Genomic DNA, 19,132 nt, shown 5'->3' with positions numbered 1-19,132 from the left:
AGTGACGGCGACAACAGGTGCAGCGCGGAGCCCCAGGCTTCTCGGGAGTCCCCGAGTTTGGCGCGTCAGGCCCGGGGGGTCAGAGTTTCACTCTGGAAACCGCCCTCCTCGCCCTGCACCAGCCTTCCGAAGTCGCCCCTCAACTGGCCTCTTGCTACTTAGTAAAGCCAGAGGTCACGTCAACCTCTCGAAACCCACCAGTCCCAGACGCCGACTTTTCTCCAAAGGGGAGAGAGGAAGGTGTGCGGCGCATGGTGCTTTGCATAGCCGTTCGCTCTCTCCTCCCCAGCCGTCCGAAAGCAGGCGAGAGTGGCCCCAGAGCCGAGCCCTCGTCTGCACACCACACGCCCGCCCCACAGCCCAGCTCCGAGACCACGGGCCACAGCCGAAACCGCCCGCCCGCGTCGCGCCTCTCCCCGGCTTGCTGCGCCCGCCCGCCCCGCCGGCCGAGGCGACGTCTCCTGCTCTTCCCCACCCCCCCGGGTGGCAGGTTCAGGTCCCGGGTCCGAGCCTGCGCCCCTGAAGCTGCCACTGCCGCCGTCGCCGCCAGGGGGAGCGTCCGTCGGGAAACGTGGTGTTGCTTCTTTGGTGTGAAGGTTCTTTCAAACTTCAGGTTTCTGATCCTTTCCCCCGGGTTCTGAAGAGCGTAGAGGAAGATGGAGACCGAGTCCGGGGCGGTGAGTACAGCAGGCAGGGCCTCCGGCTCCGGGATAGCAGGGGGAAGGAGCAACGTGGACTTCGTTCGTGAGGGGCTGGAAGAGTGAGGTCTAGGGCCCAAACGCCCGCTATTTTGTCGGGAAGAAACGTGGACAGGATGCCCCATCGACCACCGCGAAGAGCGGCCTGCCTGCAGGCCCTGTCTGGTCGGGTCGTGGAGTCGGGAAGGTGGGACCCCCCCCCAGGCCTGGACCGGGTGTAGGCTGGTTGGGGGACCTCGGANGCGGCGTCTTTGACGCTCGCTCTGGCCGGTTTCCGCCCAGACGACCACCACGAGGAGTTGCTGGCGTGGCTGACGCCGCCTCTGCCCGGCTAGTCAGTGGGGACCGGAAGGCCGGAGAGACCTGGAGGTGGGGGGAGGGGCACCGTGGCCCTCGACGGACCCGGACACTCTAACACGGGGTGCGCTCCCGAGACGCTGAGGGCCGGGTGGGGGAGGGGCGGGAGACAGAGCAGGCCTGAGGAGACTCGGCGCTGAGGCAAGGTGCCGCAGGGACCCACCCCGCTCCCCGCTGCCAGCCAATCAGCGCGCTCCACGTGAGGGCCGAGGGGTTGCCGGCGCTCGAGGCCGCCGTCTGGTCGGTGCCGTTGAGGGTTCCCGCCACTGNTGCGGGGCAAAATTTCTCGCTGGCTAGCCTTCTTTTCCCTCCCGCACTTTGGTGGGGAGGGGGTGGATCCTCGTGTCAGTGCCCAAGTTCATGATGACCCGAGAGAACCCGAGGAAGTTGTCGCAGCGGCTATATCCTCCAGCGCCTCAGCTTGCTGGCCTCGGAGGGGAAGGAGCTTCGAGGCCTTGACCGCGACGGTTAGCCTGCCCTCTTCCCGTTGTCTTCGTTGGCAAAGTGGATGATAGATTTCGAGGTTAATTCTCAAGGGAAGGAGGCAGTGAGGGCACATTACTTTGAAGGAAGTTTTTAATAACTCTTTAGTGCTAGAAGTTTTGCTAAGCTAGACCCTTACTTCTAACCAAATAATAGCACCTAAGTGCTTTTCGTACGTTTGCGAAATATTGCCGGTGGAATCTGAGGCTTTGTTGTTTAATTCAGTGCATTGCTGACCTTCTCTGAGGAATTGAGATGCTTCTGCTTGAGCCTTGCCTCTGCTAGTTTAAGATATTTTCTAGGTTCTTTTCATACTTTATTCTTAAACCCTCAACCTAATGGTTGGGATATCATGAGCAGGAAGAAGTGATTCATTCCTTTGTTCGTTTGTTCAACAAATATTTATTGAACACCTGCTATGTACCATTTCTACTTTAGATGATCAGTGAACAAAATAGGCAAAAATCCCTTCCCATATGAACATTGCACTATATTTGAAAGTGGTAGACAATAAACATAAGTAAATTATATAGTATGTTGGAAAGTGATAGGTGGTAAGAAGAAAAATAAGGTAGTAGAAACCCACAGTACAGCAGGAGCCTTAGAAACGAAAACGCAATGAGCAGGATATAAAAAGTTGATGTTTTTCCTTTCTTAGTATCCTCTAACTAGTTTCTCAAGATAAAGAAAAGCACTTGTTCACTTTTGTTCATTCCCTCTCTCAGTGAAAAATAATGGAATTGATTTTGTTTTTAAATTGGAGAACAAATGAATTCATCTGTTGAACTCGTTTTTAAGAAGAAAATTTCATTAAGACTGATTTTTAAAATTTTACACTTTCTAAACAGACAAGATTATATCTACTAGAGCTGTGCTGTTATATCTAGCATTGCATATCCACAATTGAAACATAAAACTAAACATCCCAAAATCAACCATACTCTGCATTACATCCTATAAGTGACTGAAGTTATAAATAACCTCCAAATGCCCAGAGAGAATGCTTTTAAGATTGGATTCCCAATTTCTTTAATTGGAAACTACAACATAGCAGTTATTAAATGTGATGATTTTTCTATGGTTTAACGGGTGTCATTATGAGCTCCCTTATTAGGGAGTTTGTGTTATTCCCCCTTAACACTAAATGCAGAATAGAACCCAGTAAAGTCCAGCCTTGTAGCCCCATAGTCACTACTGGCCTAGTCATTTCTCTTGAAATGACTTCTCTTCATATATCTTGAAGAGATTAACTTAGGGATCATGGTTTTATTGAACAATTAAGTGAGACAGGAGAGCAACTATGAAAAAGAACAACTCCATTATCTATGTTGGAAATTCATTTTCATGTATTTGTTTCTCAGAGAATTGAAATTATGAACTGCAAGCATTTTGAAGTGTACTCATTTAGTATGTTAGACTGTCTGAGAAGCCTGTTTAGTGTTCTCAGAAGGAAAATAATTAGCAAGTGCTTAAATTGGTTTCTCTTCAAAATTCTATTCTCAAGTCTTCTTTTTTTTCAGTTGTTTGTTAAGGGTTTACCATCTTGCCATTGTGCAAAGGTATATGTGTTAATATATAGTCAGTAAAATCTAAATTAGGCCCCCAACTTAGAATCATGAATATATATGTATTGAGCTCAATCTTTGGTATAAACATTTATGCCTATAAGATACAAGTATGTAAATTTGTTTTACTTTACAAAATCAGTTCAATCTTCCAATTGACAAGTGCATTTAAAACTTTGACTTTAGAGTTAAAAAACACTAAACTTGAATGTCAGATTTATCAACTTGTCAATGCCCTTTCGCCAAAGACTATCAGGAACATACCTGTAGTTCACTAAAGTTGGGTGTATTGAATTGTTGCCACAAGGAAGAGCATACACCATGGAGCCTCTCAGTAAGAGTGTGTTAGAAAAGTACTTCCTATGGGATTTAGATTTGTGGTAAGCTCTTTTTAGAGAGGGTTTAAGGAAGAAGGGCTTTACTGTGAGATGCATGTGGTCAGAAAGTGGGAGTAATTCTATGATTGGGTATGCTAATTCCTATCTAGAAGGCAAGAAAAATAGCCAAAGCTGTGATTGATAAAGAAGGAGCAGTAACATATATCAGCCGGAAAAGAGGGATGTTTGGTCATTCTTGTGGTTTGGATAATGCTTTTGTTTTTTGTCAGAGTTCAGACATGATTATGGAATGGTCTTGTTTTTATCAATCCATCACAATCACAGAGTAACTTTGCCTAATGTCTGAGAACAACAAGAGAACAACCATAGCCTAGCTGTAGGTCCTAGGCCAACTCCCAGCTGTCCAGGGCTGCTTTTCTCTTTCTCTTTTTTGAGTTTAATATTTCTCAATATTTATAATATTTAATAGTATATTTATTAATAATTAACAGAATCATTTTAAATAATATATTCAAGATTTTCTCTGTAGCAGAGTAGATTCTACATTTCCCATATTTTTGTTGGGAAAATTTTGTTGAGAAAAAAAGTATTTCTAATTATAATCTTCATGATATTAGAATAAAATTTAAGTCTAAAATATTACATTTTGTCTAAATGACTCATCTTTTTGAAAGATATATGTTTTCAGCCTACATCAAAACTTCTACCCAATGCTAAAAGTTTAAAAGAATTTTATTTTACAGCAAACATCAAATCAGACGCAAACAGATTCGTTATCTCCATCCCCTAATCCTGTGTCACCTGTGCCTTTGAATAACCCAACAAGTGCCCCAAGATATGGAACAGTGATCCCTAATCGCATCTTTGTAGGAGGAATTGACTTTAAGGTACCTATTTATGCATGCAACATAGTGTATTTTTTGCATTAGAAGTTATTTTATTTCTCAAAAATTTTTTGTACAGCTACAAAAATAACATTTGCTATTTCCATAATGATTAGTAGGTTTCACATTGTCTTATTATAAAGAATCTTTTCAATAGCAGTGTTGGTTAAATAGAATATATGTAATTTCACATACAAGGAAACTGAGGATCATTGATGTATCTATAGGCTCCTAGCTTCTTCGTGACAGAGTGAAGACTAGAATCCCAGTATTTTGACTCATAGTTCCATATTCTTTATTCCACCATACCACACTAATTATACTTTATTACATCATACTCAAAAAAAAACAAATAATGCATGATAATAATTTCCAAAAAAAGACTCAATTTTTATTTAAAAAAGTTCGAAAATGTTTTATTTATTTCTGAGAGAGAGAGAGAGAGAGAGAGAGACAGTGTGAGCAGGGGAGGGTCAGAGAGAGAGGGAGACATACCGAGGCAGGCTCCAGGCTCTGATCTGTCAGCACAGAGCCGGATGTGGGGCTGGAACCTATGAACCGTGAGATCATGACCTGAGCCAAAGTCAGATGCATAACTGGCTGAGCCACCCAGGTGCCCCTCAGTTTTTAAAAAAACACAAATTTAGTCCTATGAATTTGTTTCTGTATCCCAACTTTATTCTCAAGTTCCTACTGAGTAACTTCCTAAACTTCCATCTTTCACAAATATTTTTCTATCATCTAATTTAGAATCTGATCACGAAAAAAAAAAAAAGCCTGTGTCTTGTCAGAATAAAGCATCTTTTTTAAAAAATATTTTTAATGTTTTATTTATTTTTGAGAGAGAATTAGAGACAGCGTGAGCAGGGGAGGGTCAGAGAAAGAGGGAGACACAGAATCCGAAGACAGGCTCCAGGCTCTGAGCTAGCTGTCAGCACAGAGCCCAATGTAGGGCTCTATTCCATGAACCATGAGATCATGACCTGAGCCGAAGTCAGACCCTTAACCGACTGAGCCACCCAGGTGCCCCCAGAATAAAGCATCTTAACATTAATACATTTTAGGAATGTAATCAGCCATTTCACTCTTTCAGAGAAACTTAGTTTGTGAGATGTTTTAGCACCCCCATTTGGGAGGTAGTAGTAAACACCTATAGAAAAGATGCACATGCTATTTTAAGTGGAATATCCTTACTTCTAAGTAGATATATAGAAAGATTTCCAAGTTTCAGTATTACATATTGGAAATTACAGGAATAGTTGTCTTTTGTAATTAAAAAAAATTGTGCTATTAGGCTATGACTTTTGACAGTTATTGCTATTTCCCTATAATCAATCTTTTGCAGTTTGGATGAAATTACTTTTTTTCTGCTCAAGAGAAATGATACACATACTGTATTTGTGTACTTGTCAAAAAAAGGATTCTAAAGCAAGTATGTGATTGGTTCACTAAAAATAAAGAAAAATGATTTCTAATGAAATGTTTATTTTTAAAAAGATTTTCTATCAAAAATATTAATGGCTGACCATAAATATTCAAGTTGAGTATTCTTGTTCAGAAATAATTTATATTATAAACAGTATATTTTTAAATAAATTATTAATAAATGGAAACATTTGTCAACTACATCATGAACTTAAGGGGCCATTGTTACAACGCAGTTATACCTTTAAGGTAATGGCTAGGGTTTCCTCCCTGATACCTATACCTTTTCCAAAACCATAGACAAATGACAACTAGGCAATAGTTTACTGTAGTAGCAAACAGTGTCAAACTTTTAAAAATTCTTCTCTTTAGAAGCTTGTAGCCTATCCCTCTTGATACTTAATCATCTTGACTTTCTGTCTCCTTATTTTTCAACTAAAAATTGAAAACCTGCAAAATTGAACTAGTGATTCTTCTATCAGAGAATAGTTTGAATTATTTTCAAATCTCTAACAAATTTTTCTGTCATTGGTTCCATTTTGAGTTTATTGAAATAAGAAGCATCTAGTTATTCTTAGATTATCTCAGTATTTGTCATCATCTAGTCTAGCAGGCTGTAGGTTATCAACTAAAACCCGATAATGTATATAAGAGGCATAGTACTGCTGTTGGACATGTCTTTTTTTGTGTATATAAAGAAAATTTTTTTCTAAAGGTAGTTAAAGTTTCCATGGGCTAGTTATACCTGAACCAGAAAATGAAATTACAATGAATTTAGTGTGAATATTGTAGGAAAAGGTTAAATGAGTGTATTATGAGACTATTGCAGTTAAAACCATCTTTGTAGATATACAAGTCCAATGATGACTCAAATTTTTATTTTGAATATTATAATGTCATTACTTAGCTGAAATGTATATTGAAATACATGTCAGTGAAATGTATATTCATTGACATCCCAAATTGAGTTAAAGTACTTTTAGAAATATATTTCTTTCCTTAGATCTTACTCTTCCTGGAGACTGCTGATTAAAATACAGGGACTGGTATACAGCAACAACTTAGTTCCACTGCCATGACCTAGGGCCTCTCTGAGCCACAAAAACCAGTAGTAATATGCCCTTTCTATCATTATAGCCATGTCTAATTCATATTTTTTTAACTGTAAAACAAGAATTCCTTTAAATATGAATGAACTTTCTTTTTGTTTTTAAAGTAATTCAGCTTAAAACTTTTTCATTGATTGTAATAGTTTAACAACATAGTTACTGCATAAAGCAATGTATTTACATTGATTTTAATAATTCAGTGGTTTTATGTACTGTTTTATGCTGAGAGGCATTCTTATATTTATATTACTATTTGTTTATAATCTTTTCTGTCTCCAAAACAAGCATAAGACTTGTTTCATTTTTTAGCAATTAGAAGCTATTTAAAAAGCTATTAAAAGCAATTTTTTGTGTTTTCCTTTTATGCCATTAGACAAATGAAAATGATTTGAGAAAATTTTTTTCCCAGTATGGGTCTGTAAAAGAAGTGAAGATTGTAAATGACAGAGCTGGAGTGTCCAAAGGGTTAGTATCACTATAGATAGTACATAGAATTAAGAATTGTATTTTTATTGGATTACTAGGTTTGGTACGCTAACTTGCTTTGATTCCATTTTTAAAAAAGAGAATTTCATGCCCTCTTCATTCTTCTTGCCTTTAATCTCCATTGTGTGTGGATGTGTGTGTGTATTTTGGAGTGGGGTAGGACACTATAATATTCCTTAATTTGTTAGGAAGTTATTCTTGCATTGCCTGAGGAACCATGTTAGGTAGCAAGCATTTAATGTTGAGTAACTAATGTCCAGTAGCTAAGGAACCAGAAGCTAAAGGAATCAGATACTCTTGGAATTGTATGCCTGCATTAGACACAGAAACCCAAATAAGGAACTAACCTGAGAAATATAACTCTAATGAGAATGATTTTTAATTGCCAAATCAAAGAGAATAAAAATTGAGAAGAAATAAGTAGGATTTTTCTGGAAATGGCTAATGACCTTAGAGCTGTTGCAATGGATTGGTTTATAAAAAAGCCAAATTTCAGAGAAGAGGTAGCTTACATAGTGTACTTACTTAAGAAGTTTGACAGCAAAGTAGAAATGGGTAAGAGAGCGGAGGTCAGTAAAGGATTATGTCTATTTTCTTGAAAGAGAGACAGGCCATACATAAGAGAAAGGACTAATTAGGTGGATAGAAAATTCTATTGGAGACAAAAAAACCATGTTTGTCAGGTGAGCACTTTAGAAGAGATGGGGATCCTGCAGAGAGGTTACTTTTAAACAAATGAGATACTTCTTCAGATATTTCCTGATACTTCAAATAGTATTAGGAAAAAGTGAGATTGTAGCTTTTGTATTTGGTTAATAGAATTTGCAATATTTTGGTAATATCCACTTTTTACCACTGAAAATATAGATATGTAAACTGTATTTCATGCCTTTTCCACTGGGTGGTGTATGTGCTCTATCAAGAATTTAGTGTAAAAATATTTCCTTAATCCTTGCTTAATGTTTGGGCAAGTAGAAAAAGAGAAATTCCTTTGTTAGAAGAAGAAACTTTATATAATACAGTAACTATGAGTTGAATAAAATTGTAGTCAAGATACTTAACCCTACTCTAGTTTCCTTAAGTTATCTAAGTAGAAATTGTGCTTGGCAGGGGGATACTTTTTATTTCTTTCATATCTTTTTATTTATCTGTTTTGTCTTTTGGACATTGCATACAAAATATATTTGTATCTTGAACATTATATGAATTGTACTCTGGAGGTAATAATTATACTTGAAAAGCAGATAGAAACTCTGGGATATACATATTTTTAATTGATTTATGTTTGGGAAATACTAGTGATTGCATTATCAGTTTATATGTCCTAATAATAAATAATACATCCATATAAACATTTACCAATATAAAAAAAATTGTGTTGGAATTTTTTTAAAGTTTTTTTTCCCTACTCTGATTCCTATTTAAGTCAAACTTCTATTATTTTAAAAAATGATTATGGCTCTGTACTAAAATTTATTACATACTAATTTGTAAGCCAGAACATGAATCCTTCATGCTTTCCTGATTTATTCTCTTAAATTTTGCATGCTGGACACCATAGAAAACTGTTCACTCCTACAGTGGCCCATTCTTAAAAGAAAAAAAAAATAATAATCCTAGTATAACTCTAATGTTCTAAGAAAGTAATGTATTTATTTAGGTATGGTTTCGTCACTTTTGAAACACAAGAAGATGCACAAAAAATTTTACAAGAGGTAAGATCTCTTGATGTATTCAACTTCCTTTTCTGGAACTTCTCTGAAACTAATCCTTTAAGATATTTATTTTAGTATTAGCGTTCCAGTACAATGATCAATTGCTAGAAAAAAATTTTTATTTGCATCTTAAGATAGACATTGGTCTCCGAAAAAAATTGAGTTAAAAAAAGATTAAGGACTCCTAGGTAGCTCAATTAGTTGAGTGGTCAACTCTTGATTTCGGCTCAGCTCATGATCACAGGGTCATGGAATAGAGCCCTGCATCAGGCTCCACACTGAGGGTGAAGCCTGCTTGGGATTCTCTCTCTCTCCCTCTGTCCCGAACCCTGCTCATATGCTCTCTCTCGCGCGCGCACTCTTTCTCTCTCTGTCTAAAATTTAATTTTTTTAATTTATTTTTGAGAGAGAGAGTTAGAGACAGCATGAGCAGGAGAGGGTCAGAGAGAGAGGGAGGCACACAATCTAAAGACAGGCTCCAGGCTCATAGCTGTCAGCACAAAGCCTTACACGGGTCTCCAACCCACAAATCGTGCGATCATGACCTGAGCTGAAGTCAGACGCTTAACTGACTGAGCCACCCAGGCGCCCCCTCTGTCTAAAATTTAAAAAAAAATTTTTTTAAGATTAAACAGGGGTACCTGGCTGAGTCAGTGGAGCATGCACCTCTTGATCTTAGGGCTGTAGGTCTGAGCCCCAGGTTAGGTATAGAGATTACCTTTAAAAAAATCTTTTTTAAAAAAAGATTAAACAGAAATTTTATCAATAAAAAAACAAATTCTAAATCATTGCATACGTTTGTCAACTTGTAATATAATTTTTTACTTTATTTGCGTAAACCAAGAACTTGGGGATATATTTTTTCTGAAGTGTTAGTTAATAGCACTTTGAATTCCTAAAATCACTACAACACTAGAGTGAAATTATCTGAGATTACTTCCCTCCCGTGAAGAACTTTATATAAACTAAGAACATTCATATAAGAAGTCTATAGCCTGAAGTTCAGTGTAATAATTAAATTTGGTAGATATAACAGTTAATTTTTTAAGGAAAAAATAGTTTGAATTGTATATTACTAAATCATATGCAGCTGATCCTTATTATTTATAGCAGTTATGTTCTGTGTCACTATGAACTTTGAATTGGCAAATATTGGACTGCTAGAAGAAATACAAGACTAGGTTCCCACAAGTTTCTGGGTACATTATTCTTTTTTAATGTTTATTTATTTTTGAAAGAGAGAGCACGAGCAGGGTGAAGGCAGAAAGAGAGGGAGGCAGTGAATCTGAAGCAGGCTCTGAGCTGTCCGTGCAGAGCCTGACACAGGGCTTAAACTCAGGAACCTGTGAGATCTGACCTGAGCTGAAGTCAGACGCTTAACCATCTGAGCCATCCAGATGCCCCTACATTATCTCTAACCAATTAATACATAACTTTGTTTTATGTGTGTTTCTGTTAAAAGACATCATGTTAAATATATTGTTAATTCAATAACATTCAACTCCTGTTCAACAGTCCTATATAACACATACCTGAATTAAACCCATTTAACACATATTTTCTCCATGAGGTAAATGACATTCTTCTTGGGCATGGGAACACTAGCTAGCACTTCAGCACCACACTTGAGGGCCATTTTAAATAACAAAATAAAAAATATGGCAAAATCACCAACATAAAACACAAAAATGCAAAAAAACATGACACTAAATAGAACATGAAATGAACCCTTGTTTTCACTGTAAAAGCTGAAACAAGAAGAGTATTGCCTTGTTTGACCTTAGCTGAGACCATATATGTCATGCAATTCAAAATTTTCACCTCTCTGCCCATGTCCACTAGTAACCACTAAATTACCACAAGTATTGAATTTGGGGTTACAAATAATTTTAGTAAGTAGGTGAATTCCCAAATATGGGATCTACGAATAGAGGCTTGACTGTATTCCTATTAAAGAACTAGGGTCAGGGCATTGGAACCAAGATTCAAACCCAGATCTTTAATATTCAAAGACTTTGCCCTTTCCAGTACTCTTGCTGCTTTCAAAAAATATTATGGTCTGAATTTTTAAAATGTTTCTTACTGTTTTTTTACTATTGGTTTTATAAAGCAGTAGTGCCAAAATAATAAAAAAGCTTTTTCTTATTCTAGGCTGAAAAACTTAATTATAAAGATAAGAAACTGAACATTGGTCCAGCAATAAGAAAACAACAAGTAGGAATTCCTCGTATGTATTGAGAACTAATGTATTTTTCAGTATTTTTACATGGTTCTTTTTTGAAATATTAGACTTTCTCTAGAATTTCATTAAAAGGTCAGAGTTCTTTCATTTAATAAAGTTATTTTAGCAATGTTGGTGGTCAAATGATATTTCTTATCACAAATTAATATATGTTAGATTTTCAGGGCTAGGGAAAATTCTACACAAATAATGGCACTTACATATATTACATATAGTTACATCTTTAAAGGAAAACTCTTCTAAAATAAAAATATAATTTAAAATTACAAAGATAATTAGAAGTAATTTGGCATTACTAATTAGAAATTTTCATAATTAGAAAAGTAATTTAAAATTAGAAATTTAAATTTAAACTACTGAAAGTAAAAATAAAGAACCAGTATCAGAAACTCTAGTTGCATGGTAGGTACTATAGCCCAACTAGATGCGTCATGATTATCAGAGGGAACAATTCCTGAAGCTTTAATAATTGGCTAAGTTATTTGCCTTTCTCAAATTTCTGTAAGGTTTTCAACTCTGCTTTTTTCCCTCAATCTTTCTATTTATTATATTAGGCATCTTTACAATTAGCTTTCTATGTAAGTATTTATTAAACTCTATAACAATCTTTGGCTAGAAGGAGATAATAAAATTAGTAACTGAGTTTTCCTATTCTTCCTTAGTTGTGTCCTAGTATCTACTGGGATGTTTAAAACATTAAGTGGTTATTGTACATCTGTTAACAAATTAATAGTTGTACTCATTTGGATGGTCTGTTTTTGACTTAGAAGTTAACAGTCAATCAAATTTAATTTTGACTTAGTTATTTGTTAATTTAGAAGATTAAGTGAAGTGTCTTCAGTAGGTTAATACTTCTTTCTTGTTGGTTCCAAGAATTAAGCTGTAACATACAGTAACTGTTCTTTATCACCAGCAGTAGGTAATGTTCATATTATGACATACAAGTTGCTAAAACAAAACAAAACAAACAAACAAAAAACCCATGAATCACTATGCTGAATGCTTTCAGATGGTGATTTGAGAAGTATAATGGTAAGTAACTATATAACCAATGGTAGCATCAGCCTTCAAATCCAGGACAGGTTGTCTCCAAAGCTCATTATACTTTTCTGCAAATAAATATTAAGTATAAAAGTAGATTTACAAAATACAGGAGATTCTTATCTCCATTTTTTCTCAAATCTGCTGCTTTTTTTCCATCTTCATTACCGACATTCTAGTCTAAGCTACCCACTTTTCTTGCCTTGATTACTGGAAAAGCCTCCTAACTGGTCTTTCTGAATCCACTCTTGGTACCTTTCAACCCATCATACACAAGGAAGCCAGAGTGCTCTTTCAGAAGTGCACATCTCATGTTATTTTCTGCTTATTTTGAACTATCCTTTCCTTTTCTTCCCATGCTTTAGGCATATAGCCTTCTCTCAGTTCCAGAATATACCATACTCCTGATATACACTTTACTTCCTTTACCTAGACTGTTCTTTGCCATTCCATTCCCATCCCATTCATTCTTTAAAGCTCAGCCCAAACATCATTTCCTCACAAATTAAATATAACTGGAACATTCATACTACCCAGTATAATAGAGTATACTACATCCTACTGTTTTTATCAAAATTCTATTTAATTAATCAACTATGTAGCTAGCTAATAACTATCTTTCCCACCAGAGCCTAACATCCATATGATATGTCCATTGTTTTTCTTTTTTCTTTTTGGGTGTATCACCAGCCAAGGTCAATGCTCTGTAATCGTACTGACTTAAAATTCATCCATCCATTCATTCATCCATTGATTCATTCATTTAGCAGATAAACCGGTGGTTCCTTGATTATCTTTGGAGGGAAATTTTGTTTCAGTGTGTGTATATATATCTGAGAAAGACCTCTATGGCTTTCATCAGATTCTCAAAAGGATGGAATTAAGAATCACCAAAGTAAGCAGTAACAATTCTAGATGAAACACAGTGAAAATATAAAAGCTGAGAGCAGTAGTGCTGCTTAAAATGGTAGGCCAGTGCTACTCACCATGTGGTTTGCAGCCAGTTACAGTTCACTTGGAATCTGTCAAAGTTCCAGACCCTATCCCAGACTTACTGAATCTAAATCTCTGCACATGTGGCCCTGGAATTTGTATTCTAATAAGCTATCTAGGTTATTCTAATGTATGTTAAATGTTGAGAATCACTGGTATAGGGGAAGGTTGGATTTCCAGTTCCAGTAATTTACATAAATTTGCTAGTCAAGTACTTAATATAACTTGGCTTATATAAATTTTTCAAGTGTTCTGACAAAAACATATATATTTTTTTTAATTTGGGGGGAGGGATATACATAACTAGATCTGAGAAGAGAGATGGGGACCCAGAACTCACCACATGGAAGATTTGTGGTCATGTTTGCAACAGCAACAAACATGATCCAAAGAATTTGTGGGGTAGAACCAAAATGTCTTCAGGAAAGTATGGAATCTTTTCCAGTTTCACTGACTTCATCATCTTTGGCCTTTTACAAATAATAGATCTTACTAAGGTCTTGAGAACTTTATTATAGTGTCTATAGTCTTCAGTTAACTTTATATATAATTTATATTTGTAAAAATAATGACCTTGCTGACAATTTAAATTGTTAAGCTTTGTGTTTTGTTACATTGGTATTAAAATCTAAATTAATGAATTTTTAATATTCTTTATTGAACTTGTTTCTTTCTCTTGCATTTAGCTAATAAAAGCTCTAAGATAGTAAGCTTGAAAATATATACTTCAAAGAGACTTTAACATATGGAATTTTTTTTAAATTTGCAGTATTCAATTTTTACCATAACTATATAGGTGTGTTAAGATAAACATTTTCAAATGTTCAGAAACTACCATTTTAAAAATAAATTGAACAATTATTAATCTTTGCTTTAGGTTCCAGTATAATGCCAGCAGCTGGAACAATGTATCTAACAACTTCAACTGGATATCCTTATACTTATCATAATGGTGTTGCTTATTTTCATACTCCAGAGGTAACTTCTGTCCCACCACCTTGGCCTGTAAGTAATTTTCATCTTTGAAACTTTCCATCTATTCTGTCGATTTTGTAAAATATTTATTTCTTTTTTAAATTTTTTTTAATGTTTTATTTATTTCTGAGAGAGAGAGAGACAGACAGCGTGAGCAGGGTAGGGTCAGAGAGAGAAGGAGACAGAATCTGAAGCAGGCTCCAGGCTCTGAGCTAGCTGTCAGCACAGACCTGACATGGGGCTCGAACCCACAAACTGTGAGATCATGACCTGAGCCGAAATCGGACGCCCAACCAACTGAGCCACCCAGGTGCCCCAAAATATTTATTTCTGAAATATTTCAACCACAGACAAGCACAAATAATAAAATAACGGCCATGTAGCTACCACTTAAATTTAATAGATTAACATTTTGCCGTATTTACTTACATTCATTCAATAGGGAGAAATAAAATATGAGAAATTCAGCTAAAATTTCCTTGCCCCCACTTTCTTACCTCTTTTTCTCCTCATATATATCCAGAATATATAACCAGAATGTATTTCCTATCATTTTTTGGTTTTTCTACAAATGTAGGTATCCTTAAACAATAGGTAGTATTATTTGGGGTGATTCTTAAACACTATGTAAATAATCTAGTTTTTCTATTCAACATTATGTTTTTGAGATTAAACCATGGTGGTCCTAGTATATCTAATTCACTTATTTTAATATTTTATAATATTCCATTACAAATGGAATATTATATCAGTGTATGTTCCCCTACTGATGGACATTTTAAGTTTCTTTTTTTTTTTTTACATTTATTTTTGAGAGACATAGTGAGAGCATGAGTGGAGGAGAGGCAGAGAGAGGAGACACAGAATCTGAAGCAGCCTCCAGGTTCTGAGCCTGATGCGGGGCTCGAACACTCTGGACAGCACAGAGCCTGATGCAGGGCTCAAACCCACGAACTGTGAGATCATGACCTGAGCTGAAGTCGGACACTTAAACAACTGAGCCACCCAGGCACCCCATTAAGTTTCTTTCTGTAATCAAGAGTACAGTGAACATCCAGCTCTTGTATGGATTGTGTGAGAGTTTGTCTAGGAAAGTGGTCTTCAAAGTTTTTCCTTCTATATCCTCTAAAAATTTTCTGAAAAATTATACATAGTCTCACTCATTTTTAAGATGATATCTAAAATTTGTCATAATTTTATTTTCTTAGTGTTTATTTTTGAGAGTGTCGTTGGGGGAGGGGCAGAGACACAGAATCTGAAGCAGGCTTCAGGCTCCGAGTTGTCAGCACAGAGCCCGACATGGGGCTTAAACTCACAAACCGTGGGATCATGACTTGAGCCAAAGTCAGATGCTTAATCATCTGAGCTACCAAAGTGCCCCTGAAATTTGTCATAATTTTAAATAATTTAGGAATATTATGTATTGTAGAATATTATAGATTTACTTTAGATATATATTTTGTAAAACTTTGTAGCTGTAGGTTTCATTTAAGAATAGGAAGTGTTGTGGGCTGACTTTTGATTTTGGCTCAGGTCATGATCCCAAGGGCATGGGATCGAGCCTTATTTCTCTCTCTCTCTCTCTCTCTCTCTCTCTCTGCCCCTCTCTTTCTCTCCCTCTGCCTTTTTCCCCAACTCACACTCTCTCTTAAAAAAAAAAAAAAAGGAAATGGCCTATGTGTAGTGATAGATGATAATTAGACTGTGATTGTCATGTTATCATTTTGTAATATATATGTGCATATATATAATCATATTGTATGATTAACATGACACTAATATGATATATGTCAGTTATAACCCGTAACACACACAAACAAGTAGTCTCATTAAGTGGTCTCAGTTTACAATGTCATGAGGGATGTTGTCACATAGACACATAACCAGGTTACCTTGAAGTTTTTTTTTTTTTCCTTTTCTCTCTTCTTTATTCTCTCCTTAGGGAGGGGACCCTACCACACTATCTTAGTCTAGGGTATAATATATGCATAGAAGTAAAATTTCACATTATAGAATATAAACATCTTTGACTATATGTTGCCCAATGGCTTTCCAAATATACCAATTTACACTTTAGCTTACAGTTTATGAGAGCTGCAATTTCTCCATAACCTGCCAACCCTTTCATTTTAAATTTTTGCCAGTGTTATTATGAAATAGTATGTTGTTATTTTATTTGTTCAATTATTGGTAAGACTGAACATATTTCATGTATTTATTGGCCATTCCACTTTTTTCTCTGAGGTGCCTCTTCATATCCTTTGTCCAGTGGGGTTATTTTATTTTCTATTGGAGGTTATTTCTATTTCTTTATGGCTTTATCTTTTAGTATCTTGTTTTAAAAAACACTTCCTTATTACTAGAATATAGATTTATTTTATATTTTATAAAAATATATTTTATTTGTAAAATACTGTGATGTTGCTGTTTTCAACATCTAGATCTTAAATCTGGAGTTCATATATTGACTAATTCATCCTCTTTCACTGTTTTGAAATGAATCCTCTGTGAAATGCCACATTTCTGGGGTGGGGGTGAAGTGGGGTTTTCTTCTGGTGTTCTTCTGGTTTTCTTATTCCATTGGTGTATTTGTTTCCCCTGCCGAATTCTGTTTTCATTCCTGTTGCTTTAGAACTAGTGTTAAAATCTGATAGGGCAGGCCTATCACTTTTTTCTTCAGGAGTCTGTCATCTACCTTTCAGTCTTTATTTTTATAAATATAAATGTTATAATCTAGCTTGTCCAATTCTGTGAAAAGGCTTTGTTGGCTTTTTATTACAATTGCATTAAATATGTAGATTAATTTAGGTATAATACTGAATTTTACCATCCACAAACAGGTCTTTCGTTTCCATCTGCCCATAAAATTTTCTTTTTCCATGAAATAGTTTAGTACTTCTTTTTTTAGGATTTATTCTTGGCACTTAATAGTTTTTATTGATTTTCAGAATGGCATTTTTTTAAATCACATTTCCTAATAGGTTGCAACTGATGGGTAGTAATGCTTTTGATTTTTAAGTGTTAATATTCTACCAGCAACCCTTCAAAACTCTCATATAGACAATTATTTATTATTCAGTGTACTTGTTTTTTTCTGCTCTTTTCTCCTTTTTTTCCCATTAAGCTATTGCATTGACATTGTTTCTGCTACAGTATTTATATGATAACAACATGACCTTGTCCTTGAGAAAGGAAACAAGTTCAGTGGTTCACCACTATTCTTTATATTATATATGTATATGTATGTATACATATGTATGTATGTATAAATGTATATATGTATATATACACATACACACACACACATATATACTGTAGGTTTTGGAAGATAATCTTAGATTTAACCAAGATCTCTCAACCTCAGCACCAGACATTTTGGGCCAGATGATTCTTTGTTGTTGGAGGCTGTCATGTACATTGGATTTTTAGCAGTGTCCTAGCCTCCTCACATCTATAAAAACCAAAAGTATTGCCAAATGTTCCCTAGAGGGACAAGGTCGGACCTGATTGAGAATTATTGCCCCAAGTCAATTAAGAAAGGTGTTTTATATTCTGTTTGCAAAGAATGAAAGAGTATTGAATGTATCATGAAAGAGTATTGAATTTTTTTCCTTAAGCATATTTATTTTATTTTATAATTAATTAATTAATTTTTTAATTTTCATCCAAGGTGGTTAGCATATAGTACAACAATGATTTAAGGAATAGGTCCCTTAATGCCCTTTACCGATTTAGTTCATCCTCCCTCCCACCACCCCTCCAGCAATCCTCTCTTTGTTCTCTATATTTAAGAGTCTCTTATGTTTTGTCCCCCTCCCTATTTTCATATTATTTTTGCTTCCCTTATGTTCATCTGTTTTATATCTTAAATTCCTCATATGAATGAAGTCATATATTTATCTTTCTCTGACTAATTTCACTTTAGCATAAGGGGTACTGAATTTTAACAAATGCTTTTTCTGTGCTGCTGAGATTTTTTCCCCCTTTAATCTATTATTAGAAATTAAATTAATATAGTAAATTATATTATTCTTTTCTAATGTTAATCTCTTTACAATTTTATTAGCATATGATAGTCTGAAAATTGTACAATGGTACTTTTCTTCATTTTGTGGGTGGGGTGGTGCAGTGCACATTAAAACAAAACAAGTTAGATCCCATATTAGAAATTGAATTTTAATTGATATCATTAAAGCTTATTTTAACTATCTTATAATACAATCTGCCTGTTTTATTAGTGGTCTGGTTTTAAATAATCTAATTTGGGATTTTCTCTATTACTTTGAATAATCAAGTGTTATATGTAAATCACTTGAAGTTTATTGAATGATTAACTCATTTTTTTAAAATTTCTATTTATTGAGAGAAAGAGACAACACATGTGTGTGTGTGAAAACAAGCATGAGAGGGTCAGAGAGAGAGAGGCAGAGGGAGATTCCCAAGCAGGGTCAACACTGTCAGCACAGAGACAGACGCAGGGCTTGACCCCATGAACTGGGAGAATGTGAGCTGAGCCAAAATCAAGAGTTGAACACTTAACCAACTGAGCCACCCTGGCACCCTGGATGATTAACCCATTTAAATATCAAATTAATAAAATAGAACTTGATAAATGCTTCAATAAGAAATCTTTGGCCTTGGGGTGCCTGGATGGCTCAGTCGGTTGGGCATCCAACTTCGGCTCAGGTTATGATCTCACAGTTCATGGGTTCGAGTCCCGTGTTGGGCTCTGTGCTGACAGCTCAGAGCCTTGAGCCTGCTTCAGATTCTGTATCTCCCTCTCTCTCTGACCCTCCCCTGCTCATGCTGTCTCTCTCTGTC

General features: G+C 36.1%; 1 protein-coding gene across 1 annotated transcript in view; it reads left to right on the top strand.

The window, feature by feature from the left end:
* Window positions 1–623: 623 nt before the first annotated feature.
* Window positions 624–19,132, top strand: part of BOLL (boule RNA binding protein) — a 36,189-nt gene continuing 17,680 nt past the window's right edge. Inside the window, exons 1-6 of the mRNA XM_077745773.1 lie at window positions 624–677; window positions 4,185–4,328; window positions 7,233–7,324; window positions 9,006–9,060; window positions 11,212–11,287; window positions 14,214–14,341. Of these exons, the coding sequence (XP_077601899.1) occupies window positions 657–677; window positions 4,185–4,328; window positions 7,233–7,324; window positions 9,006–9,060; window positions 11,212–11,287; window positions 14,214–14,341 (516 nt within the window). The 5' untranslated portion in view covers window positions 624–656. The remainder of the gene's footprint in view (window positions 678–4,184; window positions 4,329–7,232; window positions 7,325–9,005; window positions 9,061–11,211; window positions 11,288–14,213; window positions 14,342–19,132) is intronic.

Source organism: Crocuta crocuta, unplaced genomic scaffold (assembly GCF_008692635.1).
Source record: "Crocuta crocuta isolate KB4526 unplaced genomic scaffold, BGI_CrCroc_1.0 scaffold564, whole genome shotgun sequence".
Classification (NCBI taxonomy): Eukaryota; Metazoa; Chordata; class Mammalia; order Carnivora; family Hyaenidae; genus Crocuta; species Crocuta crocuta.
The sequence above is the reverse complement of the archived record's forward strand: the minus strand, read 5'-3'. Positions and strand labels throughout refer to the sequence as shown.